The 27,500-nt window shown below is 48.8% G+C and overlaps 2 protein-coding genes across 2 annotated transcripts in view; one reads left to right on the forward strand and one right to left on the reverse strand.

Moving 5' to 3' along the window:
* Positions 1–15,246, reverse strand: part of smarcc1a (SWI/SNF related BAF chromatin remodeling complex subunit C1a) — a 20,488-nt gene extending 5,242 nt beyond the window's left edge. Inside the window, exons 1-23 of the mRNA XM_083678730.1 lie at positions 15,059–15,246; positions 13,677–13,796; positions 13,099–13,184; positions 12,511–12,592; positions 11,764–11,856; positions 11,357–11,426; positions 11,114–11,183; positions 10,608–10,683; positions 10,216–10,341; positions 9,814–9,932; positions 9,393–9,520; positions 8,387–8,446; positions 8,156–8,193; positions 7,737–7,858; positions 7,062–7,133; positions 6,574–6,687; positions 5,867–6,020; positions 5,228–5,344; positions 4,795–4,854; positions 3,486–3,744; positions 3,113–3,274; positions 1,859–1,914; positions 394–538 (exon numbers count right to left, since the gene is read on the reverse strand). Coding sequence (XP_083534856.1) covers positions 394–538; positions 1,859–1,914; positions 3,113–3,274; positions 3,486–3,744; positions 4,795–4,854; positions 5,228–5,344; positions 5,867–6,020; positions 6,574–6,687; positions 7,062–7,133; positions 7,737–7,858; positions 8,156–8,193; positions 8,387–8,446; positions 9,393–9,520; positions 9,814–9,932; positions 10,216–10,341; positions 10,608–10,683; positions 11,114–11,183; positions 11,357–11,426; positions 11,764–11,856; positions 12,511–12,592; positions 13,099–13,184; positions 13,677–13,796; positions 15,059–15,244 — 2,515 coding nt within the window. The 5' untranslated portion in view covers positions 15,245–15,246. The remainder of the gene's footprint in view (positions 1–393; positions 539–1,858; positions 1,915–3,112; positions 3,275–3,485; positions 3,745–4,794; positions 4,855–5,227; positions 5,345–5,866; positions 6,021–6,573; positions 6,688–7,061; positions 7,134–7,736; positions 7,859–8,155; positions 8,194–8,386; positions 8,447–9,392; positions 9,521–9,813; positions 9,933–10,215; positions 10,342–10,607; positions 10,684–11,113; positions 11,184–11,356; positions 11,427–11,763; positions 11,857–12,510; positions 12,593–13,098; positions 13,185–13,676; positions 13,797–15,058) is intronic.
* A 5,661-nt stretch (positions 15,247–20,907) lies between these two features.
* The window catches only part of nfkbid (nuclear factor of kappa light polypeptide gene enhancer in B-cells inhibitor, delta), a gene marked incomplete at both ends in the record, with an annotated part of 11,166 nt that continues 4,573 nt past the window's right edge, over positions 20,908–27,500 (forward strand). Inside the window, 4 exons of the mRNA XM_083678525.1 lie at positions 20,908–20,923; positions 26,366–26,508; positions 26,675–26,723; positions 26,847–27,247. Coding sequence (XP_083534651.1) covers positions 20,908–20,923; positions 26,366–26,508; positions 26,675–26,723; positions 26,847–27,247 — 609 coding nt within the window. The remainder of the gene's footprint in view (positions 20,924–26,365; positions 26,509–26,674; positions 26,724–26,846; positions 27,248–27,500) is intronic.

Genomic DNA, 27,500 nt, shown 5'->3' on the forward strand with positions numbered 1-27,500 from the left:
CGGAATCAAACACGTGTCTGATACCATCCCTCACTCCGTTCCATGCATTACTCCGATTTCTGCCTCCGCCAGCCTCCCCTGTACGAGGCCTTCCACTGTAATCAACCGCTCCACCAGGCAGTTCAAGCACACGGAATACTGTCCTCATCTAATGAAACATGGCAGGTAGGACCACAGTCACAGAGACAGGTGTTTAACAAGTCAGCTAACTGCATCATGTGACACAACAATCCGACGTGCGGCCAATGGCGTGTTACGGAACCGCGTGTCGTTGCGGGGCAGCGGAGCGCTGCTATTGGCTACGTTTCCTCTGAACGATGAACCGTCGGCTGAATGAAGGAGAGGAGATGAGATGAGTGAGCCTCCGAGAGCCTCTCCAGGCCCCGACAGTACCTGCTGCTGCCGCCTTGGCCTCTCCTCCCTCGCTCTCGCCCTCCTCTCGCTCCGAGGGCTCCGCGCTCTCGCTCTTGACCTTCTCCCCCTCCGCCGGCTTCTCGGCCGACTCGCTGGGCTTCTCCGCCTCGTCCTTGGACTCAGCCTGAGAGACGGAGTGAGAGAGAGTGAGACCAGAGAGTGAGACCAGAGAGTGAGACAGAGAATGAGACAGACAGAGACAAGTGAGACATGGAGCTGGGATTGGGATAGTGAGCTGAGGAAAATACAAGAGACCGTGTTACGAGACGCAAAGGAGGGAGAGATACCGCTCTGAGAAATACTCGGCCGGAGTCAGTGAGACAGACTGAGACACAGGCGAGAAATGGAGCTTGGGTTGGGGCAGTGAGCTGAGACATATGGGGGGGGACTCAGATAGAGACGTGTTGCAAAGACCAAGAGCTGTTACATTGTTGAGAAGGGAGAAGCTGAGAAAGAGGGAGAAGCTGAGAAAGAGGGAGAAGCTGAGAAAGAGGGAGATAAACACGACACAGAGTCGAGAAATGACAACAAAAGCTTGTAAAGCAGAACAGCGTTGAAGGTAACACCACTTCTACAGTTGGTCAATGTGATGAGTCACTCACAACAAGCTTGCAGTGTTTCCATGGCAATACAACGGTTTTCTAAACTCAGGTTTATAGGGAATACATGGAGATAAGTATACAAGAGTAAGATTTAATGAAGCCAAAATTGGGAAAAAATAAAAACAGAATACCGAAGTCAGGAAAAAGTCTTATGGAGTCAGGTTGAAAAAATAAATAAAAATCGAACTGATTTTATCGGGCTCTAAACAGAAGTGGGAAATAAACAGTCTGGTGCTCCAAACAGGATCCCTGTAGGAGAGTCACACAAGTCCAACCAACTGACAGAGCGATTTTGTCTTTTTTTCCCCGTTCCATTTCTGTTGAACTGAGGTTGAATTGAACCGTGACCCAAAAAGTGAGGTTGAACTGAACCGTGGGCTTGGTGAACAATCACACCCCTAATGGGCCCTAATGAAGTTATCCAAGTCCCCTGGACAGTAGAGCCTAGATAACTCCAGCTAGATGGGGAGCATGGATGAGTAGAGAGATAGATGGAGGGAGGGAGGGAGGGAGGGAGGGAGGGAGAGATGGAGGGAGGGAGAGAGGGAGGGAGGGAGGGAGGGAGGGAGGGGGAGAGGGAGGGAGAGAGGGAGGGAGAGAGGGAGGGAGAGAGGGAGGGAGAGATGGAGGGAGGGAGGGAGGGAGGGAGGGAGGGAGGGAGGGAGAGAGGGAGGGAGGGAGGGAGGGAGGGAGGGAGGGGGAGATGGAGGGAGGGAGAGAGAGAGAGAGAACCCAACAGACAAGAGTTCTACTTTTCCATCTGATCTTTAAAAGGTCTAAAAAGGACATCAGACAGAGAGCTCTCTGGCTGCCACAACCTTTGACCTTTTTGGAAGTCTCACCTTATCGGGCTGCTGGGAGTCGGAGTCCGTGTCCATCTTCTCTGTCTCTGCTGGCTCTGAATGACGAGAGGAGGGGAGAATGTAACAGAGAAAACAGGACAGGGCACCGGGCATACATCACAAACTCAATCCTTGCCATGACAAGGACTTTAACATGTGTGTGTGTATGTACAATATTTTCTTTTTTGTGTGAGAGTGTGTGTGTGTGTGAGTGTGTGGAGAGGGAGTGGGGAGCCCAAGAGGGCACACATGAGTGAGTGAGTGAGTGTGAGTGTGAGTGTGAGTGTGTGTGTGAGTGTGAGAGTGTGTGAGTGTGTGTGTGTCTGCACGTCTACATGTGTGAACTAAGTGAAAAAGCATGTACATGTGTGCATTTGTACATGAAGTAAAACATGTTAAAGTATTGACTGGGTGAGTTGGTGGGGTCCTTTAACGCATGTGAGTCTACTGATGAGGGGTGTCTGTGTGTACAGAAAGCATTCATTTAGGTGTAACTGCTGGTTGAGGGATTGTGGTGTGTGTGTGTGTGTGTGTGTGTGTACCAGGCATTGTAGGCCATGGCACAGAGCGCTGACCCACTTTAAACCCCTCCCCCCATGCCCCATCTGCCACTGCTGTTCTAATCCACTGGTTACCACGGCAGCCGCGCACACACAAACTAAAAACACGACTGTGACGCCTCCACATTGCCCCCCTGTGGTCAACCTGAACACTGCATGGACAGAGCGATGCCAGGGTGAGATGCAATTGTCTACGCTCGCTGCTACGAGAGAACACACACACACACACACACGGCGGAGAGAACAGCCTCGCCCTGCCTGTTGGCTGCAGACTGTCTTTGCTCTCTGCTGCCCCCCTGTGACCCATGTATGACTTTCTAGAATGAACACCTGATTGCCAGAGCATCTCTCTCTCTCTGTGTGTGTGTGTGTGAATGTGGAATGTGTGTGTTTATGTGAATGGGTGTGTATTGTTTGGAATGGCCCATATGCATGGCTGAGTTGGTGTACATCTTCTGTGTGAGTGTGTGTGTTTGTATATTTATCATGTGAATTGTTTGGAATGACCATGTGTGAGGAAGTTGGTATATGTCTTCTGTGTCTCTGTGTGCAGTGTGTGTGTCTCTGTGTGCAGTGGGTGTGGTGTGTCTCTGTGTACAGTGTGTGTGTCTGTCTCTGTGTGCAGTGTGTGTGTCTGTCTCTGTGTGCAGTGTGTGTGTGTCTGTCTCTGTGTGTCTCTGTGTGTGTGTGTTACCGGTCTTCTCGGGCTCCTCGGGGGCGGTGCCGGCGATGCCGCTGCTCTCCAGGCCGTAGGCTGGGTCCACCTTCCCCGTGCTGCGGGCCGCCTCCTGGACCTTCTTCACATGGGCCTCCACCAGCTCCGCTGGGACCTCCTCACGCACACGGGAGAACTCCTCTGCACACACACACACACACACACAGAAACAGACGACACACACGAACACACACAGAGAAACACTTGTTAGGAACATTCTCACACACATTTGATAACATTCCCTCAATAAGGACACTAATTAATAAGTTGACTGCAAAAATCCCCCCCAAATATATATGCACACACACGTGCACACACACGCGTGCACACACACGCGCACACACACACACACCTAGGGCAGCTTTGGCGGCGGCGGAGGCTACTCGGGGGTCCACCACGGAGGCCAGGAAGGCCACGGTGCTCATGACGGGGTTCCCTGATTGGCTGAAGGGCACGGGCTGGTAGGCCAGCGGGCCCAGGGACGACTCTGTGTTCTCCAGGTACGGGTCCTCGATGGGCAGGCGCAGGAAGTGCAGGATGCACTCGTCCTGGGTGCGGGACCCCACGTGCTCTGACACCTTGTTCCAGTCGTCCTTGTACATCTCCAGAGCCTGGGGGGGAAGGAGGGAGGGGGGGGATTGTGCGTTAGACCGGGGGCTAACCATCGTGTGTTAGTCTGGGGCTAACCATCGAGTGTTAGACCGGGGCTAACCACCGTGTTAGTCTGGGGCTAACCATCGCGTGTTAGACCGGGGCTAACCATCGTGTGTTAGTCTGGGGGCTAACCATCGAGTGTTAGACCGGGGCTAACCATCGTGTGTTAGTCTGGGGCTAACCATCGTGTGTTAGTCTGGGGCTAACCATCGTGTGTTAGTCTGGGGCTAACCATCGTGTGTTAGTCTGGGGCTAACCATCGTGTGTTAGTCTGGGGCTATAGTCCTGGTGAAGTGGTGTTAGTGGACATGTTGCCTAATATGGTATAACATCTTTGAGACACATGGAAGCCCTTTTCTTTCACTGACTGGATATCATCATTGGCTTCAAGCACACTACTAAACTACTATAGAACCACTATACTACTATAGAACCACTATAGAACTACTATACTACTATAGAACTACTATACTACTATAGAACTACTAAACTACTATAGAACTACTATACTACTATAGAACTACTATACTACTATAGAACCACTATAGAACTACTATACTACTATAGAACTACTATACTACTATAGAACTACTAAACTACTATAGAACCACTATACTACTATAGAACCACTATACTACTATAGAACTACTATAGAACTACTATACTACTATAGAACTACTATACTACTATAGAACCACTATAGAACTACTACACTACTATAGAACTACTATAGAACTACTACACTACTATAGAACCACTATAAAGAATATAGAGATGAGCTCATTCATTAAGGGCGAGGCAAACAAGAAGGTTTTTGGAGAGGAAGGGAGGGAGGAAGAAATATTATACGACAGATGTTACTGCTTGTCTTAAAAAATAACACCTATTTAGAAAAAGTGGAGACGCGCAAGATGGTGGACATCTATTGGTGGGTTGGCTTTCCTACGTCCAGTTCAAACAGGTCAGTGTGGAGGTTTGTGATTGGTCGACGGCCCGCAGTGACTTACCTCCAACAGCAGCAGAGTCTCCTGCTCGGTCCATTCCCTGCCAGCACCCGCCCCTTTGCTCTGTGACACACACACACACACACACACACACACACACACACACACACACACACACAGACACACACACACAGACACACACACACAGACACAGACACAGACACACACAGACACACACAGACACACACAATTTCAGCAAAACTTAAACATTTTGAGTCTATACTGTCATAACAAACACATACTATAACATACACCATTTAACTAACACCATTATCACTGTACCGTGAGTGCGTCTAAGTTTGGCGGGAATCAAACCTACAACCTCAGCAACCAACCGAGCTCCATAGCCGTCTTAAACAGTGACGTCCTTCGAGAACGACGCCTGTGTTGATATAAAGGTGGGGGGGGGGGGGGGGGGGTCGGGGTCGGTGGGTACCTTGGGGTTCTTCTTGGAGTAGAGGTCCGTACGCAGGCCAAAGTTCTGCATGTCTGTGGGCTTGTCCTTGTCTTTGCCCTTGTCTGGGAAGCTGAGCATCTGCTGGCCCGAGGGGATCTAAGGAGAGGGGGGCAAAGGTCAATGCCAGCAATGCTACGAGAGGGAAGGAGGGGGGGGAGAGGAGGGCAAAGGTCAATGCTATCTGATAGAACTTAAATTCTATTTACTAATTTCAAAGCTGATCTAGCCCTAAAAGAAAAAAGAGAAATGCACAGGACACCATTAGGACAGTCAATCCCTGTTGTTTGGGATCTGTGAAGCTATTTCAAATGTTCTTGTTGGGACCCGGCCAACTGTCAGTCTATACACTGAAGTATCCGCTTGACCATTGGTCCATTTCAGACCCACTTCAGTGAGCACAGATCTACAACCACTGAGAGGTGAAAGCAATATGGCGGACGCTCCACCCAGCTTTCAGAGGGATGGCAGAAGCTAATCGCCATGTTGCTGAGACCTATCCAGTCTGATCACTGTCACACCAGAGAACAATGAAGGAGAATTCAAAGGGTTGAAATGGTACCTAGCCCTTTGGCTACATCATGAGGAGGGGTAAAACACGGCTGCAGTTCTTGAGCTGACCTGTGGGGGGCGGTGGTGCATGGGCATGAGGCCAGAGGGGGTGTCAGCCAGCACGTTGAAGTGGGGGGTGGGTGGGGGGCCCATGGGGAGGGGCCGGCTCTCCGCATCCACCTGGTAGTTCACCAGCCCCCACTGCTCTAGAAATGCATGGACCCTATGGGGGGGGGGGGGGGGAGAGAAAGAGAAAGAAATAAAGAAAGAGAAAGAGAGAGAGAGAGAGAGAGAGAAACAACAAGGTTACACTCAGAAGGGTGCAACTATTGTTGCAGATAGAAATGCTAAATCAAGAGCCAACATGACCCCCTGACTCTACATGTCAGAGAGGCATGTCTGCTCTACACCGTATATTTCTTTCGTAACGCTCCACAACGCTGTGCTCTTCTGAACGCAGCGCCGCACCACAGACGTACACATCCTCCATTGCTGTGGTCACAGGCCTGGAAGGGCAGAGCCCCAAACCTAACCCACCGTTGCTCAGGTGAAGGGAACATTACATCATAATCACATAGAAATAAATAGCGTAGAGCCAACATCGTCGTCTGCCACGCGGAATTAACTACTGCATCAGGTCACATGCATTGCATTTCTAAGCTTCATTTGTGTGGCACATTTCACACACCAATGCAATACAATGCGATTTACGGGGGGGATACATTGGACGTCACCCACTGGAATCAACCTTTGACCCCTCTCCCGAGACCCCTCACCTCATGACGGCGCACACGTCTCCCGTCAGGTTCCTGCGGCAGGAGGTGGAGGTCAGGTACTCCTGGGGGTTGAGGCGGTACGTGTCGATCATGAAGTTCCGGTAGGCCAGGTATCTGACGGGGAGGCGGGGACATCACACGCGTCAGAGACACACCCTCCGGTGGTGAACAGGGACAGTAAGGTGTGTAATGTAGCTGTGTGTGTTGGTAGAGCTTGGCATTAGTAACACATAGGTTGGAGGTTCGATCCCCACGGGGATCAGGTATACGAAAATGGATGCGTTCAATGTGGTCATTCACTTTGGATAGAAGTGTTTGCTGAATGGCTACATTATGTGTAATGTCTACGTTTGTCCGGAGGTATTCTGTTCTGATATCCTCAGAGAAAAATTGGGAGAACGGATCATATTTTGTATGTTTGTTTGTGTTTCTTGGTGTGAATGTGTTGCGTGTGTCAGTGTGGAAAGGGCGTTTTCATGTGAACTCACATCTCTGGGGACTTGGACTTGTTCTTTCCGTTGAAGAACTCGGGCAGGGCCCTCCTCTCGATCTCATGGATACTGAAAGACAGAGAGCGGTCACACAGGGAAACCAGCATGCATGCATGCATGCATGCATGCATGCATGCATGCAGACAGACAGACAGACAGACAGACAGACAGACAGACAGACAGACAGACAGACAGACAGACAGACAGACAGACAGACAGACAGACAGACAGACAGACAGACAGACAGACAGACAGACAGACAGACAGACAGACAGACAGACAGACAGACAGACAGACAGACAGACAGACAGACAGACAGACAGACAGACAGACAGACAGACAGACAGACAGACAGACAGACAGACAGACAGACAGACAGACAGACAGACAGACAGACAGACAGACAGACAGACAGACAGACAGACAGACAGACAGACAGACAGACAGACAGACAGACACACACACACACACACACACACACACACACACACACACACACACACACACACACACACACACACACACACACACACACACACACACACACACACACACACACACACACACACACACACACACACACACACACACACACACTCCAATAAACACAGGGAAGGGAGGGGGAGATAAAGAGAGAGAGAGAGAGAGAGAGACACACACACGCAGCCCTACCAGTTGTAGTCGAACCAGGCGGCGTAGCTGGGGATGATGATGTGGTGGGTCTGCTCCGTCACGTTGTCCTCGCTGGAGTCGATCAGGCGGTTGATCTCAGCCTTGCCCTGCTCCTCGTCCTCCTGCAGGGGGAGACAGAGAGTCGTGCTCTGCATCAGAGAGCTCTTCATAGTTTGGCGCTACTTCTGTATCGTCTCCGACCGGTGATCCAGGGTAAGGTCACGTTAAGGTCACGCCTAACGGCCCAGGTTACAATTTTGGGGGAAGGGGACTCTGATCCTAGATCTGTGGTTTGAGGGCATTTTCTGCCTCTACAGCGGACGCAGGCTTTGAATAAGGGTAAGAGTTCAGAAGCACATTGTAGGGCTTTCATTCCATGAGTAGGTAGGGGGGTAAAGCTGGAGGGAACAGGATGTTACCTTGCCTCCGGAGTTCACAGAGTCATCCTCCAGTTCATCTGAAAGGTGAGAGAGGAGGAGAGAACTCATGAGACGTCTATCCACTGATTGATCCTATTGATCCTATCCACTGAGGTGACTTGCAATGTTCATTATATGATTCAAATGATTAAGATTCGCAAACTGTTAATGCTCTGAATAAAGATGGGCAGGTTCTCTCACACACACACTCGCGCACACACACACACTCACCCAAATCAGCCACAGCCCCTCCTTTCACAGGGGTGTTGTCGCTGTCTTTCTTAGGATTCACTGCGGAACGGAAAAACAGAAAAGGATGAAGATACAGAACAGAACAAAGAGAAGGGGGGGGGGGGGGGGGAGAGAGAGAGAGAAGAAAGGACATTTGACAGCTTTGGCTTGCCGCGGGACAGAACTGCAATGGCAAGCTTTCTTTTTCAAAAGCAGCAGCCACGGAAATAGAAGCTGTGGGACGTAAAGGAGATAGGGATAGGAAGTGGGACACTGCTGTTGGGACGTGGTCCAAAAAGCCCATTTCTAGTCTGGTGTGTGTGTGTGTGTGTGTGGTTCTCTCAGCGTTGAGCTCTTTCAGCCTAGCTAGCACTCTGTTCAACTCCCCTGCTGAAGAACGTCACCCTGGGGGCTGTTCCACACTGTCTTGGCGAGGACACCGGGGAGTGAATGTGTGTGTGTGTGTGTGAATGTGTGTGTATGTGTGACCAAGATTTCAGAGAGGAACAGTCTGCTGTTGCTACGGAGATTAATAAACTCCCAAGTCAATGTAGTGGCAGAGAGCGTAAGACAGATGCTCTTATAATGGATAGAAATGGGGGAGAGAGAGAGAGAGAGAGACAGAGACAGAGAGAGAGAGAGAGAGAGAGAGACAGAGAGAGAGAGAGAGACAGAGAGAGAGAGAGAGAGAGAGAGAGAGAGAGAGAGACAGAGAGAGACAGAGAGAGTGGGTAGAGTCACACTGATTTCCAGCCACTGGGGGGGAGCGACTCCTCGTCTCTACCCGAACCCTGTCGGGTATCACAGAATACCCTGGAGGAGGTGAGGACCACGGTGGAAACACAGAATACCCTGGAGGAGGTGAGGACCACGGTGGAAACACAGAATACCCTGGAGGAGGTGAGGACCACGGTGGAAACACAGAGGCTGAGAAAGGGCCAGGAGTTAGGAGTCAGGAGTCAGGAGAGGAAGGGTATTGGACATTGACACTTTTGGGCGTCCTCACCGTTCTTGGGCAGGGTGACCTCCTCCATGCCGGGCACGGGCGAGGGGTCCTCCATGTCCTTGGTCAGGTCCTCCTCCGCGTCCTCCTCCTCGCGGTGACCTCGTCGCTTCCAGTGAGGCCCCGGGTTCCTACGGAGGGGTCAAGGGTCAAGGGGTCAATTGAGGAGAGTGAGACAGGACATGGCGTTTCACGGGACGTGGGGATGAGGATGTTCAAACGTGCCCAGTCCGTTTTACGCTTTGGATAAGAGCATCATCTACATTCACATTTCGGTTTTCACATGAATGGATAATTTCTACAATGTAGAAAATAATAAAAAATAAAGAAAAACCATTGAATGAGAAGGTGTGTCCAAACTTTTGAATGGTACTGTACATACATGTACACGTGTGTGTGTGTGTGTGTGTTGGGGCACTCTTACCCCTTCTTCCCGCCCTTCTTGCGGGACTCGGCGGGGGTGGTGGGAGGGGAGGGCGAGCGCCTCCTCTTCTTGCCGGCAGCGTTGGCCTTGCGCTCCTTGCGATCGGGTGTACGGGAAGACTGATCAGAACCACGCAGGGGAGCAGGGGAGGTGGAGGATGAGAGAAAGAGAGCGAGAGAATGAGAGGATGGAACGGTCTCACACACGGAGGGGAGTGCGGGGGAGGAGGAGGGGGGAGGGGGGGGAGAGGGGAGGAGAAGGAGGATGCGGTGGTGAGAGGAGAGGAGAGGAGGGGAGAGAGAGCGAGGAAGAGCTGGAAAGGATGGGTGGCAGACAGACAGAGAGACGTACGAGAGCAAGACACGTACGACAGTACAGACAGACAGCAGAGGGTTGGCCTACCTCTTCTTCCCGTGGGAAGATCCTCTGACGGAAGCTCACGGTCTTCTTGTTCTCGTCTACCTCGTAGTCTTCCTCATTCATCCACTCGTTGAAGGCGTCCATGTCCAGGACCCACTTAGCATGCACCTGAGAGAGGGAAAGAAGCCAGGGAGAGGGAGAGGGAGAGGGAGAGGGAGAGGGAGAAAAAAGAACAATTATGGGAGAATGTCATTATGCTCAAGAAGGAGAGATACAAGGCTAGGAGACAAGGGGAGATACAAGGCTAGGAGACAAGGGGAGATACAAGGCTAGGAGACAAGGAGAGATACAAGGCTAGGAGACAAGGAGAGATACAAGGCTAGGAGACAAGGAGAGATACAAGGTTCAGGGACTGCAGAGCTTCTCCTCCTCACCTTCCAGGGCTTCTCGGAGGTCGGAGGATCCTCCACGTCCCCGTCCACATCGCTGGTGGACACCCAGGTGTCGTAGCTGACCGTGCAGGGAAGAGAGGTCAAAGGTCAATAACTGGTCACACATCAGGTGAAAAAGAAAAAAGAAATAAATAAAGATTAAGAGCTTTTGTTTAGTCCTGGGGATGACGTAGGGGCTTAAAGCTGACGGCTCCTAACAACTTGACGCACGGCAAACGCATGAAGTAATGGGTCAGGATTACGTTTCCCCCCCACATGCAAACGTGTTTGCTCTGATGAAAACTCACACAACCGGTGACCCCCTTTGTGTGCCTTCCAAAGGACAACGAGAGTGGACGTTCTACCGTAACGGTTATGGATAGGAGATCTTCTGTGTTTCTGAACGATATTGTGCTTCTTCGTTTCCAAGGTGACCGGTCAACTATACAGGAGGGGAGGGGGAGGGGAGGGGAGGGGGAGCTGCAGCCGAGTCAGAGGAGCTCACTCACCTGTCTGGGTACATGCCCCAGTGCACCAACACCTGCTTGTCCTTCCGCATGACCGGGCGCAGCCACTCATCTGCGCACGCACACACACACACACACACACACACTTATTAGCAATGTATACACATTCCATAGTTAAACACACACCCAAGGTTAAAACCAAACACAAAGAATTGGCTTCGTTTAAACTTGACTCATTTGAAATACAGTGGAGAGAAGCTTTAAAATGTCTTCTCCTTCACTCACCGTCCTCCTGCTGAGACGGAGAGGGGTAGATGTGGTGGGTGGCCTTGGACTTATCCTCCGTGATGGAGCCCTAAATGGGAGGGGGGGGACGAAGAAGAGGGGTGTCCTTAACTCACCAACAGCCAAGGAATTCCGGAACACTCACAACCTAGAGTTCTGAATGTTTTATGTGGTATTAACCTACAGTAGCAACAATACTTTGACTGGCTACAAAATTAAGCATTATCGTGCTTTTTTGGTGAATAAAGTCACCCGTGGCACTCTAGGAGGTTGACCGTTTGGGCGACTTTATTCACCCTCGGCACTGAATGAGTTAACGGTTCACCATTCCATCGTATGCGTTCTCTCAATGACTGGTGACCAAATCATACCATTGGTTGGTGACTCTTGCCTGGGCGGGTCTTTACCTGGTGTCTCTTGATGATGTCTTTCAGCTTATTGGCCTGCTTCTGCTCAATGTCAGACGACAGGAAGACGATTGGACGAGTCAGGCAGTTGTTCTGAAAGCACAGACAAACATTCCCTGAGGACGGTCGCGAGGGGAGGAGTGGGTCCTGCTCATGAATGATGCGCATGCTTGTCGCAATGCTCCCTGTGTGTGACGGTCGTGATGCTTATATGAATACTGTGGTCCTCTGAGGGTCAGTTGGTAGAGCATGGCGCTAACAACGCTTAGGTTGTGGGTTTGATTCCCGCTGGGACCATATATACTGAAATGTATGAACTCACTGCAATTTAAGTCGCTTTGGATAAAAGCGTCAGCTAAATGGTGTATATATGTGTTATATATTACATGTCGTCATGCATCAGGGTTCTCCCCAGGATTTCTGAACAGCGTGGCACTGGATCGCATCATCAAAACCCGACTCCCGTTCATTCATGACAAAACGCGTCAAAATACCACTAAAAATGCTGAATTCACTGAGGAACATCACAACGCTTTCAACTTCCGTTTTTAACAACGATGTCGTTGGCGATCAAAGATAGTTATTCTATCATTAGAACGATGTCGTTGGCGATCAAAGATAGTTATTCTATCATTAGTAAATATCTGCTTTAATTTCCCGTGAAGCGTTGACAGCGTGGCGCAGCGCCACTGAACCGGGAATGAACCCTGAACCCTGAACCCTGAACCCGGCGGCGGTGGGCCGTACCTGAACGAGGGTCTTCTCGACGTTCAAGAACATCTCCACGTTGCGGTCCATTCTGGAGGGGTTCTGCAGGTCAAACCTACGCCTGGAGACAGACGGGAGGAGGGAGAGTGTGTGTGTGAGCAACTGCAGGAGCCTTTGTTTACGTGTTAAATTCTGCACCAGAGATTCCGAGAGGAATCGCCACGTCTAAGAGGTATATTCCTTTTACGCCCCATTTCAACTGCAGTCATTACTCAGAGTTTTGTTTACCCATCACTTGTGTCCATTGCATCGCCTGCAAACATGCACTTTCATACCCACTGATTGTCGAAGAATATTACCTACAGATGCCTCATGACCTTTATATAAAATGTGTCTAACCCTAAATATAAAAATATATATATATATATAACTCCAATATTGACAAACAGGAAAGTAAACAAACACTGTATAGCTTCAAAACATGTTTAGAACACCCATGTTGATGACATCACGTACTGTCTGTCATCAATAGTTCTGTCTATAAATTTGAGAGAGGCAACATTTCTCCAACCCCACCAGTCAGCTTTATGTCACAGATCGTTGCTTAAAAACAAGCATCCCACTCACCAGCCCTGCTCGCTCTTGAACTTGTAGGAAGAGCCCAGGATGTGACACAGAGCGCCTCCTGCCTTAAAGTCCAGGAAGCTCTTGGCCTGACGAAGGCAGAAAAGGGAGGGAAGGTCAGGGATGCTCACACAAGCTCGCTCGTTCCGAGAGTCTGCATGCATCCAAATGGGTAAAAGGTGGGTGTGTTGGGAAAGCAGTCATTCCTCTAGTATCATAGGGAGGATCCATCACCACACACAGCTTGGTAGATATTTTTTTTTAAATATTACTGACAGTGGCTTTAAAAAGGTACGGGATGGAAGATTTGTACTTTGTTGCCTTCTATGACCACAATGACATTTGAGCACGTACATATGCTGTGTGTGTGTGTGTGGGGGGGGGGGGGGGGCAGTGTTTGACCGACACCATATTTTGAAATGTTATTTTTAGAGCCCAAAACAACATTGTGAAATGTTCCATTTCTCTCTTTTTTATGGACACACACACACACACACACACACACACACACACACACACACACAACAGAGAAACGTAGTGGACTCAGTGGCAGTGTCTGTGCCTATGGAGGGTGTACTTACTGGTAACTTGGTGAGGGCCGGGTTGTTGACCCTCCGTCCAAACGCATCTTCCTGGAACTGAAGCAGCTGCACCACCAGACCTGCCAGGGACTTGCTGGAGGGAGAATCCGTCTGGACATACTGAGACACCAGGAGAACAGCGTTAGTAAGGGACAGGGACACACAGACAGTGAGAGAATACATGTTTCCTATTCTAACACACAATATCTAACACACACACACACACAATACATGTTTCCTATTCTAACACACACACACACTTCTCTGTGCTGCACCATTATTTAGATGTTATGGAACAAAAAGAATCAGCAACATTCAGAGACAACCTCTCACACAGTCATATTTACATTCAACAAGAGAAGTGTGTTTGTGTGTTTGGGGGGGGGGGGAAGTCCCATTGTATACAAATTATACAAACAACTCCAACATTGAAATACAAATACACACAATGTATTCCTTAAAACTACATAACAGGGAACCAGGACAAACCACTGAAAGACTTGTTCAAGCAACACTAAGTCGGGCCTAGGGAATATTTTTTTGTTCAGTCAGGCCCTAAAAGGTAGTCCCTGAAATTGAATAAAATACATTTCATTTTTGCGTCCACACACTGCAACTGCTGGTTCAGACTAGCGTCACGATGAAGCTTCTGACCCGCGACCACATCGAACATGTGGAGCAGAAAACCTCCTAAACAGAGCATGTTGCTGTCACTCAGACACCGTGTGTGTGTGTGTGACAGACACGTCTTTATGCGGTCCCTTGCACACTAGTAACCAATGTCTGGTCATTGCATGGGACTTCGCTCACAGAAATCATGCAAATATGAACCGATCTGCACACAGTTGATTAAATGTCCATGCTAGCTATATCCCGAGTCCCGTGACTGGCCTTGTTGGACTGCAACTGGCGAGCTAGCTAGCTTGTTAGCTATTTGCATTATTTGTGACACACGTCTATTTCCAGACATAATTGGTGTGTAGATGCAAACAGTGACAACCCAGTCACACCAACTTCAACATATGAAGCAGGGCTCCTCATCAACGCTGCTAGCTTAGTTAGCTACCTAGCTAAACGACAGTTTTCAAACTGTAAATAATGAGCACAGATCGCGTCTAGCCGGTTGATGTCGTTGGTAACAAGCTGGCTACGTTCAACGCTCAGGGAGACCGTGTAATTGCTGAGCGCACAGGCTAATTTACGCACGAATGACTAAAAATGGTTTTTTTACATAGCAAAACGCAACGATGAACGAGTAACTGAGCTGAGCTAAGCTAAGCTAGCTAGCTGACTTCCATTGTGTACTGACGCGGGCCTCGCTTGTGCAGATCAATGGAGCAGGGTGAGGGTGAGGGGGACGAGAGCTCGCTAGGCTAGCGCACCTTTTTGTAGTGCTTCCCGATCCACAGGCGCACCGTCTCCAGCTGAGAGACCGTTTCTGCGCTCTCCCAATATTTCGAGGACGGGCCTCCGTCTTTCTTTCGGCCCACCACGGTGCCGGCTCCTGCCGGGCCGGCTGCTGGTCCCCCTGAACCCGTTCCACCCGCTGCAGTTGCCGCTGTCGCCATTGTTTCTCGTCGCTCGCTGCTTCTCTCTCCACCGCGTCACGAACCATGCAAGTTTTCGAAATAAAAGTGCGCATGCGCAGATGCGCCCTCCTGTGACCGTCCGAGAAGAAAGCGGAAGCTGAAACTTGCAGGTTTTTGTTTCCAAGTCTTCTCCCTGCAGGTGTGAGGGCAGGGTTGTGTTTCGGTTTGGTCAAAGATCTCTCCGGTTTGGTACGGTGTTTTTTTGGGGGGGTGATGTTGTTTGTCGTTTTAGGTCTGTTTTCATTTTTATGGTGTTCTTTTACCCCGTACAGTTGGTGGCGGTAATGTGTTGCCAACCGCTTTGAAACCCACTGAAGAGGGAGAAGCTGCTCAGCGGGGCCAGCCACCGCACTGACGGACGAGCCACCGCACTGACGGACGAGCCACCGCACTGACGGACGAGCCACCGCACTGACGGACGAGCCACCGCACTGACGGACGAGCCACCGCACTGACGGACGAGCCACCGCACTGACGGACGAGCCACCGCACTGACGGACGAGCCACCGCACTGACGGCCCAGCCACCGCACTGACGGCCCAGCCACCGCACTGACGGACGAGCCACCGCACTGACGGACGAACCACGGCACTGACGGACGAGCCACCGCACTGACGGCCCAGCCACCGCACTGACGGACGAGCCACCGCACTGACGGACGAGCCACCGCACTGACGGACGAGCCACCGCACTGACGGACGAGCCACCGCACTGACGGCCCAGCCACCGCACTGACGGACGAGCCACCGCACTGACGGACGAGCCACCGCACTGACGGCCCAACCACAGCTGAAGGCAACCGCTAAAGATTAGTCAAGTCTGTCACCATCTATTTGTTTATTGTCTTCATAAAAAAGAAAGTGAAGCGAAAGAGGAACATCGCGGAAAGTGAACAGAAACGTGATATATTGAATCAAGCATTCTAAATTAGTATCCCAAAGAAAAACGAAACACGCCGTGATTTCCAGTGTCAATGATGTCTCTACTGCATCACCTGTGTCAAAATGCAGGCGACGCGGATAGGATTGGTCAGTTGGAAGGACGCAAGAGACACAACTTGGAAAGTCCATTTAAAATGGATCAGTTAAAAGAGGAGTCTATGTTGCATTCATAGGTGAGGCCGGTTAAGGAAGCCACAGATTCAGAGTCATCCGATGCTTCTGGGGGACTAAGAGAGTGTAGGACTACGGGGGAGACAAACGATGGTTACAAGGAACAACATCAGCTAGACAGTTATAATATGCAGAAAGTTTATTTCATACAATAGAAATGAGAGTAAGAAAAGAAAAAGTTGGAAAATAGACATAAGGGGAGCGGGGGATGATCAGGAGGGTGGGTTTGCAGGTGGGTGGATGGGGTACTAGGGTTGTGTTTGTGGTAGGGAGGGGTGTGTGTGTTTGGGGGAGGGGGTGAAGTGTGTAAGGTGAGTGGGGTACTGTGGGGGGGGGGGTTGTGTGGTGGTGCTGTGTAAAGTGTGTGGGATTGTTTTGTAGTTGTGTTGTGTTGTGGTTGTGTTGTGTTGTGTGGGCGAGTCCTTGTCTGGTGGTCCAGGGGCTTAGTAAGAAGCTCTGCGCTTCTTCTTACAGCAAAACAAGCCGCAAAGACAACAGCCGCAGAATCTTGCAAGGCAGCACTTCTTTTTCTTGTGACCCTTAATGCCCTCTTGGTTAAGGTCCTCCTTCACCACGGGGACCTCAGCCTTCTCCCCATGTTGATTGGCCACGGAATTCAAGAGGCTATGCATGACCTAATAACATAATCATAAAAGATGTTTTAAGAAACACTTAGACACAAAACTTCACAATAATTGTGATAAAGCCACTGTGTACATGTATTATTTGTAATTTCATTGTGTAACTAGCCTATTATGGGCTAAAAGAGATCCTAATAGAGAAAAGAAAACAAACTAACCTCCTTGACCTCCTCGGTCATGGCGGTGGGGGAGCATGTGCTCATGCTCACCATGGGGACCTCGGCCAACTTCTCCTCATTCATCACCTTATCCACCAGGCTCACAAAGACCTCCTTAGCTGCCTGTTGGAGCTCAGCCCGAGTCTCAACCTTGTTTGCTGCGCCATTCACCAGGCCGTCCAAGACTGCCTTGATGTCTACTGTTGATGAGGAGGGGGAAGGGGTCTTTGGCTCCACCAGCGGGACCTCTACCATGATCATTACCTTATCCAGCAAATAATTCAGGACGTCTTTGACCTCCTCTTCCATCACTGGGACCTCAGCCTTCTTCCTCTCTTGATTCCCGAACCCATCCACCAGGCTCTCCATGAACTGCCTCACTGCCTGTGAAAGCTCTACCTGGGCTTTCTCCTGAGAGGTCTCCTCCTCCTGCTGGAATCTGAACGTTTCCACTCTGTCGGGATTCATCAGGGCTTTCTTCAAGGCATTGGAGAGGATCCATGCCTTCATGTGCTTCTCTGTTATGTTGGGAGGCACAGCCCCATCCTCCTGGAGAGTCAGGAACTCCCTGATGAACTTTTTCTGTAAAAGATAGGCCCAATAAGCATTAACAGATAGCTGCTAAGCTAAGCCATTAGATTTGATTGAACACATAGGTCCATGGAATATGGCTGGTTACTTTCACAGCACTACAGCATGTCAATATCAGTGGAGGTAATCGTTCAAACAAGAGAGTTCCAAAATTACCTGCTCATCAAAGTAGGACTGCAGCCAAGATTTCGCATGAATGGTGCCGGATTCCATGTTTACTTCAAGGAAACCTGGGACCACAAACAGTACATTAGGGCCTTCAGGTTATAAAATGTGTTGTTTAAACAATGTTTGGCAATGATCTTTGATAATGAGTTGTAGGGTAAAGGACAGTAGAGGCTGTAAGACTTGTCTGAATATAAAGAGACACACTTTCTATAAGCCTAAATACTATGTTATGATCTATATCACAATTTCTTGAAATCCATAATCTTTCAATTTACATTTTCAGACAATAATAAAGTACAGTAAAAGTATTGCATTGCTAATACATTTTACATTAATGAAAAAGGCCTTATACCAAGTACTCTGACCAACAATTCAAGGCAGTGAGTGACCTGTTCATACATCTAACTTGCCATTGCCATTTTTAAAACGTATAACTTCATTAAGTAAGTAAACACATACCTTTCCAGGATCTTTGACCAATATTATTGATATCAAAACTATAAAACCGACCATCAAAAGGACAGAGCTACTGTATGGAAATTGTATTGTATTGTAATGACCTCTGAGATTGATATTTGACTATAGAATGAGAATTTTCAATGAATTCTAGTTTTTACATTTAAGCCTATGAATTAGCCTAATACCAAGTAGCCTGACAAATATTTCAAAATCAGTTCCATTTTCAGGCCCACGATTTGCTCAGTTCTTGATTTATCTCATTTACTACTTACTTTAATTTCAGATTGACAAAAGACATGTACCATACCTTTTGCGGATTTTTGACCACGATGATTGATATCAAAACTATACAACTGAGCATGAAAGAAGGATATCTATGTAAATTGTATGTAGTGTGTATGTCTATCAGTGGTTTGGACTGGATGACAAACTAAAGCAGCGCTCAGACAGGATCATTCCGCATCGTGATGTCACAGCTAGAGGGCGCTCGTTACCTAGAAACCAGGTCCGCTGGAGGAGCGCAGCGGTGCTCCAGACTGACCTGGAATCAGGCTTCCTTTCATCACAGCATCTGAATGACAAAACATCCCATAGAAAAGAAACATTAACACACAACAGTAACACACAGGTCATGAAGCCTATTTCAAGAATGAAAGCCTCTAAGCATTCAAACCGCCGGGTTCGTGCTGAAATATAAAACTTTAATGCAGACAAACAATTAGAATTTTAACGGATCTCATATCACATATAATATGCCAGCCAGTTACCTGGTACAACAGTCAAAGAAGGCCACAGCCACTTAGACATTTGCAGGAAGATTATTCCTAACAATGTTCTATGTGACAGAGAGCGCAGAGTGCAGCGGTGGGAGAGATGTTTCAGTCACGGAACTGCCGTTGAAATTGGGTTTTTTAACGCTCCTACTTGAATAGATCGTTTTCTGAAATGATAGCGGTGTCCCTTGTGAATTAACTTAACTGTTACCTTTTTTATATGATGTTTTGGCAAAAACAACACTTCATTTATATGTACATTTAGGAGCCCATAACTGTCCTTACGAGGAGACGCCTGAAGTGCAGTCTGGAGTCGGTGAGAAGGTGAGAACTGTGAGCGACGCTGACCAGCGACCAGGATGTGCAAATTATGGTGAACTTGTTCACTTAGAAACGTTTTTGGCCAGCAAAGGTAACCACAACTGATTCTGTTTTATAATTTATTCGAAGGGAACTTAGATAGAAGTGTCTCATATACCATACCAAACAGTCTTATTGCTTTATATACATTAGTATGCTTCCTAACAAGTTATGTAAGACATTTTTTATTAATAAGTTCACCTTTTAGAATGAGAAACGATAGGGGATAGCCTTTGGTTTGATGTCTGGACTTGAACATTGAGACAGTTGGGGTGGGGTGTACCACAGACAGTTGAGAGACTTTAAACAAGCGTCTGGTATTATTTGTGTTTGCTTTTTATTAACTAGCTATATTTGGTAGCAATTCATGAAAATACTTTTTCTTTTTTTGTGGAGCAAGACGCTTTCGTCAACGTTTCTATCAAGGCTTCAGACTTTTCAGTTCTGGATACAAAACTTTCTTGTAAACCACGCTTTGGAATGAAACACTTCTCTTGAAAAAGACGCTCCCTCTCACGCTTCCGATGTTTGATGTGTGTTAAACTGTCATTTGATTGAAACAGAATTACAATCAGAGATAATGGAGAGATTTGACAACACATTTTATTTAGGAGGTGTATATTTTAGACAGACTGTCTTCTGTGCCCATTCAAAGACATGTTAAGGTGCCGGCAGGCAAACAAGCGGAGAGAGAGAGAGAGAGAGAGAGAGAGAGAGAGAGAGAGAGAGAGAGAGAGAGAGAGAGAGAGAGAGAGAGAGAGAACACACTGGTATCCTGCTCCATACAGCAACATACACAATACGTACTCTGAATTATATGCTATTTTTGCCTATTCTATTATATCAAAGATTAAATACGTTTTTCACTGTAAACTATTATATTCTCTATGACCCAGATAAACACAACATGGATTTCCAGGCTTAAAAATCGTAAGTGTACAATAGGTGTTACAGGGTTGCCTTTCCATTCCAATTCATATTAAGGACATTTCGCTGGCAGAAACCACGGTTCAGATTCGTGAGAAATCCAACCTTCCACCACTGAAGATGTTCCGGGCTTCAGAGGTCTACCGCGGCTGCGCAGCTCCGCAGCGCGTCACGGGGTGGGCGGGGCCGCGGGCGGGGCCGCGGGCGGGGCCGTGGGCGGGGCCGCGGCAGCGTGTCTGTGTGTACATATTACAGTAACAACGAGACGGCGACAGACAGGCGACAGACAGGTGACAGACAGGAGAGAGGGAACGAATGACGCTCAGGACGGGATCTACTTCAGAGCAATAATTACTGAAGGGAAGAGAATCGCGCCTTCAGAATAATCCTACAGTCTTCAGAAGAACGAGGAGAGGAGCTGAGAAAATATCCCAAAGCAACAGAGACTCTGACATGCACTGGCAGAAATGTGAGTAACCTAGTCTTTTATTGTCGTTATTTTGAAGATGATAATTATGTTGATTGTGACAATGTAAGGCTGTGTACATTAACAGTAATAGACTTAGTGTCTTAGATTGTGACTTAAATATCTATTTGTTGCGTGAACTAGGCTAAAGTATCTGTTTTTAAAATCAATGACAACAATGAACGGAAAGGCTCTATGCTTCAAAAACTTGCCAAGTTGTTCAAAACAAAAGAGGTAAATGAATTAAACACTGACATCATCACTCAAACGGGGAAACCCTCGGGACCCCCGCCCCTCTCCCCTACTGCTCAGTTCCCGTTGGGCGTGAAACGGGGGGAATCCTAGTTATAAGCGCACGCTCGAATTACTTTATTATAAGACTATATCTTGCCGCTTCATTCTGACTTTGTGCATTTATCCAATAATGGCAAACAAATCCTGCACACTAGACACGAAACCGGCATAATCAACGGTAGCCTAGTAGAGTCGAATTATGACGATAAATATAATTTCGTGCCGCTGCCGCTGCCGCGTTCAATGAGGAAGTCGGTGCTTCTCTTTTTTTCTTGTTACACAGAAAGGTCGTCGGAATCCCCGCCTCCCACGCGCATGACTCATGTCCAGGGTTTTCCGTCATTTGAATGTTACACGGAGATAGGCTCGCTCACACCGGGGGCTCGCTCACACCGGGGGCTCGCTCACACCGGGTATCCCAACCGCCGTCCTCACGCCTGTAACGGATCAACGGTCAACTTTGAACCTTTGATGATGAAGCCAGACTGATATCAAAATAAATGTCGTCTGAACCTGATACCCTTTGATTTCCAAAGACAGTGATTTGGAAAGACGTAGGTAACCCTACTTGAGACACAAACTCAAATGTGGCCCTCAGACCTTGAGGATGGGCTCTTGGCCTAATGGTAGAAGGGTTTGAACTCTGAGGGTTGATAGTGTATCTGTGCAGGGGAGGCTGGTGGAGGCAGAAATCGGAGGACGGGCTCATTGTAATGCATGGAATGGAACCAGGAATGGTACTACGTGTGTTTGATACCATTCCTCATTCCACTCCCATGCATTACAATGAGCCATGCGTTACAATGAGTCCTCCGATTTCTACCTCCACCGGCCTCCACTGATCTGTAGCAAGGTTCTTCTTTTCCCTACATGCACCACTGCTCAGGGATTTGCATGAGAGTATTTCTGGGGAGCCGCACCTGTGGTGGATTTGCTGCAGTTCCCCCTGTGGTGCCCCAGACCCCAGACCCCCCACACCTCCCCTAACCCTGTGGTACACCCCACCCCAGACCCCCCCCCCCCCCCCCCCATCCAAGACCCCCCATACCCCCCTCACCCTGTTATCCCCCTGTGGTACCCCAGACCCCTCACCCCAGACCCCAGACCCCCCTCCCTCACCTTGTTATCCCCCTGTGGTACCCCAGACCCCTAACCCCCCCACCCTGTTACCCCGTGGTTCCCAAGACCCCAGACCCCTCACCATGTTATCCCTCTGGTGCCCCAGACCCCACCCCTCACCCCACCCCCGTCACCCTGTTACCCCGTGGTGTCCCAGACCCCTCACCCCAGACCCCAGACCACTCACCCTCTTATCCCCGTGGTGCCCCCCACCCCAAGCCACAGACGCCCCACTCTCCCTCTCCCTGTTACCCTCGTGGTGCCCCCCCACCCCAAACCCCCTCTCCTCCTTGATTATTGGTTATCAGCTCGTTACATCATATCAGTAGAGTATGAACTGCTGATACCGATACTGGGTACTTGTGGGTGACGCGGGGGTTCGAGACTGAAATGTTCGTGCTATTCTAGCTAAAGCAGAAGCTTCCTCGGTATCTCCCTTTCTCCTATTCTTAGTTCTGTTAGTGTTGATAATTCCTTACTCAGCAAGAACAGAGGGGTGTGTGTGGGGGGGGGGGGGGATAGAACTAGGGGGAAGAGATAGAAAAGAGGAGAGAAAAGGGAAGGACTCGAGTTTCCATGATTACAGAATGACAACGTAGTTCCTCCTTCGCTTCCCTGATGGTTTGTTTAAGACACAGTGGCGTGTCAGCCTTGGGTGGTAGTGAACCTTCCCTCTTTTGACTGCAGAGAGGACAGAGAACGGAAAGTGAAAAGGCAACTCAGTCCTTGGCGTTCATCTGTTCACGAGGCTGGACTTTCAGCCGATGGGGGGGGGGGGGGGCTGCGCGCGAAGACCACAGATCGCGTCTCTCACCAGAAATGTCCCGGTGCTCCAGATGGCCTCTACCCTGGCTACAAGCTTCTCTCTCACCCTAAAACAGGTTTCTTTTTTGTGATACAGAAGTTTTTATTTAATTTGGAAGGGAGGGACAGGGGGATAATTATGTAAACATCATCGTCAAGTTACGCGTAAGGGGAGGCAGAAATTGGAGGACGGCCTCATTGTGATGCATTGATACCTGATACCACTCCTCATTTCATCCCATGCATTACAATGAGTCCGTCCTCCGATTTCTACCTCCACCAGCCTCCCCAGTGCAACACCCCTCTGCTCAACATCAGTTTTCACATACAAACACAGGACAGCTTGTACTGTATTCTCCTGGGGACCAGGTGACATAGAGAAGTATTCAAACCTGTTCACTCAACAAGAACAACAACAGCTTAGTCACACACACACAGAAATCCCCCAGTGTGTGTCTCTAGTGCCTGCTTCGAGGAAAAAGCCAGTGTGACCTCTGTGACCTTTGTACATGTAGCTGTGAGAAATCAACCTTTAACCACCTCAGACCACTGTGTGTGTGTGTGTGTGTGTGTGTGTGTGTGTGTGTGTGTGTGTGTGCATCGTTGTCAGGCTGTGCAGGTCTGTGCAGATCTGAGTGTTAGTAACCACCGTAATATGATTTAGCAATCTGTGCTACAGCCAGCCTGTAGTGTAGTCAGTCTGAAGCACACAGCACTGTGTGTTTGTGGCTTTCACATATTAGTCACAGAAGAATCAGAATTCTTCTATTTGTAGTATATTTGCACATACAGGAAATTGACTTGGTGAGGTTGGTGCATGGACATAAAAAACAAATTGCAAATATTAAGAAATTTACAAAATAGTAAAATATTAACAAAAATAGCGATAGCAATAACAACTTTACAAATTTACAAAAAAGAGCATAGGCTGTGAAATGGTTATGGGGCATGTACGCTACAAATTAGATTAAGTTTAAATAATTATAAGTTACAAATTACACTGTCAGTGCATTGTGTGTGTGACAGGGTGGGGGAGGTGGACGTCCCAGAGTCAGTGAGAGGCAGGGGGCTTGGTTGTGAGCCCCACTGCCATGGGGTAGAAACTGTTCAGGTGGCACGAGGTTTTAGTCTTGATTGACTGGAACCTTTTGCCGGATGGAAGTCTATGGTTGAGGTTGTGGCCAGGATGGGAAGGATCAGCGATGATCTTTCCTGCTCTCTTACTGGTCCTGGAGTGGAACAGGTCCAGGAGAGACGGCAGGTTGCAGCCGATGACCTTCTCGGCTGACCGAATGATCCGCTGCAGTCTGTCTTTGTCCTTGGCAGTGGAGGCAGCGAACCAGACAGTGATCGATGATCGTGTAGAACTCGACCATCACTTTCTGCGGCATGTTGAATGAAGTCAGGGCGACTGGTTTGTAGTCATTAAGGCCTGTGATCCTCTGCTTTTGGGGAACTGGGATGATGGTGGATGTTTTGAAGCAGGCAGGTACCGTGCATTCAACCAGTGAAGTGTTAAAGATGTCCGTAAACATTGGAGATAGCTGGTCTGCACAGTGCTTCAGTGTGGAGGGGGAGACAGCGTCTGGTCCAGCTGCCTTGCGGGGGTTCTGTTTCTTGAACAGTTTGTTGACGTCTCTCTCCTGGATGGAGAGAGGTGCGATGGGGGGGGGGGGGGGGGGGGGGTAGTGTCTCTGTCCAGGCTGGGAAGAAGAGGTGTGATAGCTGTGGAGGGGAGTTGGTTGTGTGGGTCAGAGTCAGACTGTTCCATTGTCTGTCAGATCTACAGTAGAAGTCATTCAGGTCGTTTGCAAGTCAATGACGTAGTGAGGTTTCATGCTTTACCTCTGGGTTGATATTTGCACACACTGTCTGCGCGTGTGTGCGTGCGTGCGTGTGTGTGTGTGTAGGTAGGTGTGTGTGTCTGCATGTGTGCGTGTGTCACACTACACACAGACACAGACACGCACTCAAACACCCACAGACACACACACACACAGACACACACACACACACACACTGCAGAGTATTCTGGGTCTACAGCGCGTCACCTGTTCTTGGCTCACAGCCAGCGCCAGGAAGGAAGGAGCTGTGGTTGCCGCGGCGAGCGTAATGGAGAAAGGAAACAGTCACAGAAAATGTGTTACGGTTGTTGTTGCCATGGTCGCGTGCCCTGACAGGGTTTCTAGAGAAGCTCTCTGAAGCTGCTAGACTGTCCCAGTGGAAGACGTTCCTCACAGGTCGACTTCTAAGACTTTCTGATCCTGTGGTGGAACGTACACCTGACAGTTCACGTGTGGGGTGGAGGCTTTGAGGAAACATCTCTCTCTCTCTCTCTCTGTCTCTCTCTCTGTCTCCATCACCGGCCAATATCTGCTGGAAACAGATTATCTGCTGGAAATATCAGATTGTTGTGTGTGGCATCACAGTTCCTTTCCTATTTTTGTCTGTTTTTGTAATTTTCCTCCTACTCTGAAATGGAAAAGGTACGAGATGTTATTGAATGAGTACGGGGGAGAATCACAGAGAGGAGAGGAGGAAAAACTTAATCGAAAAACTTTTAAAAAGAGATTCTGTGTAGTGATCGATTCTTCAGTGAGATATTTTCTATATAAGATATATATTGTATAACACCACATATATCAGACATTTCACCAACCACACACACACACACACACACACACACACACACACACACAACCTGCATTCTTCTTAACTTCTTAACCGTAACCTTTCTTTTATGAATAAAGACATTGACGAAGATCCAACCGTCCTCTGTAATAAGTCAGGAGAGCTGCGGACATTGCTTCTATTGTTTGGAGTGTTGGATGTGCACACATGCCACATATCCTTTCTGTATGAACTCTGTTCCGCCGTAGATTGAAAACCCATCTTTTTAGGCTACATTTTAACAGTCCCTCCTAAAGACCTCTTCACCCCCACTACCCCCCCTGTACTAACCCTAACCCTAACCCTAGAGACCTCTTCATCCCCGCTACCCCCCCTGTACAAGTTCTCTCCTGCTAATAAAATAAAGAACTAAAAAAAATTGCCTACTGGCATTACGACTGCCAATGGCCCCTGGTGTGAGCATTGATTACTTTGTCTTATGATGACTGTTGGACAGATGATTCACTTACTTAAACAAATATATTTGTTGTAAGTCGCTTTGGATAAAGGTGTCTGCTAAATGCCGTAAATGTAAATGTTTTCTCCCTCCCTCTGCAGCACCAAAGGAGAAGCCGTGTAACACTCTCCCCACCGTAAAGAAACTTCTGGAACAGAAGAGGAAGAGGGCGAACACCACCTCCTCCTCCTCCCCTTCCTGCTCCGCCACGACCACAAGTCCTGTCCCCCTCTCCACCGGCCCAGTAAGAGATTAGTTCCTACTTCAAACAGAACTTGTTCCTGATGTATGACAACTTTATCGATATGCGTGAATTTGTCCTGGTGCTACACAAAGCATAACAATTAGGGTAGCTGGGGGTTAGAGTTTCCACCTGTACTGTAAGTTAATGATGGGCTATTCCCCACCAGGTGTCCTCTCCAGAGCAGTCTACCTCCTCAGGTGAGTTAGTGGACCAGTGTTAATTATTATTAACTCACTCACTCAACATCATTCACCTCACAGCGGCTACTTGTTGGGAAACTAGTGTCCTTTGTGTGTGGTCATTGACCCTGTCTCTCATCTCCTGTGTGTGTGTGTCAGGTGTGAGCACCAGCTTCTCAGACATGGCGACGGTAGGCTATGAGAGATGGGACCCTGTGGGTGTGCACCAGGCCCCCTCCTCCCCCTCTCTCCAGAACATAGGGATCAGCTACTATACCCCCTCCGGAGCAGGAGTGGAGTACAGCCACCCTGGGGTCCACAGCCCCCCCGGGACACAGGAATACAGCCACCCTGCAGTCCACAGCCCCCCCGGGACACAGGAATACAGCCACCCTGCAGTCCACAGCCCCCCCGGGACACAGGAGTACAGCCCCCCAGGAACATCTCATGGAGACATGGAGTACAGTTACACTGCCGGCTACAGCTCCCCGCTGCCCTCCACGAGCTACAGCACACAGCAGACACAAGACTACCCTGACACCCTGGCCACACAGCACTATGTAAGTACTGATACCTACCCTGACTCCCTGAGTAGTACTATGTAAGTACTGATACCTACTCTGACACCCTGAGTAGTACTATGTAAATACTGACTTTAAAGTGGCACTTTCAACTCGGGCCGTTTCCCGGATCCCGATTAAGACTACTCCTGGACAAAATCACACTTTCAATAGAAAATCTCCATTGAAGACGCTATTTAGTCTAGGATTTGGCTTAATCTGTGTCCGGGAAACCAGCCCTATATGTTTTTTT

Source organism: Argentina silus (genome assembly GCF_951799395.1).
Source record: "Argentina silus genome assembly, chromosome: 10".
NCBI lineage: Eukaryota > Metazoa > Chordata > Actinopteri > Argentiniformes > Argentinidae > Argentina > Argentina silus.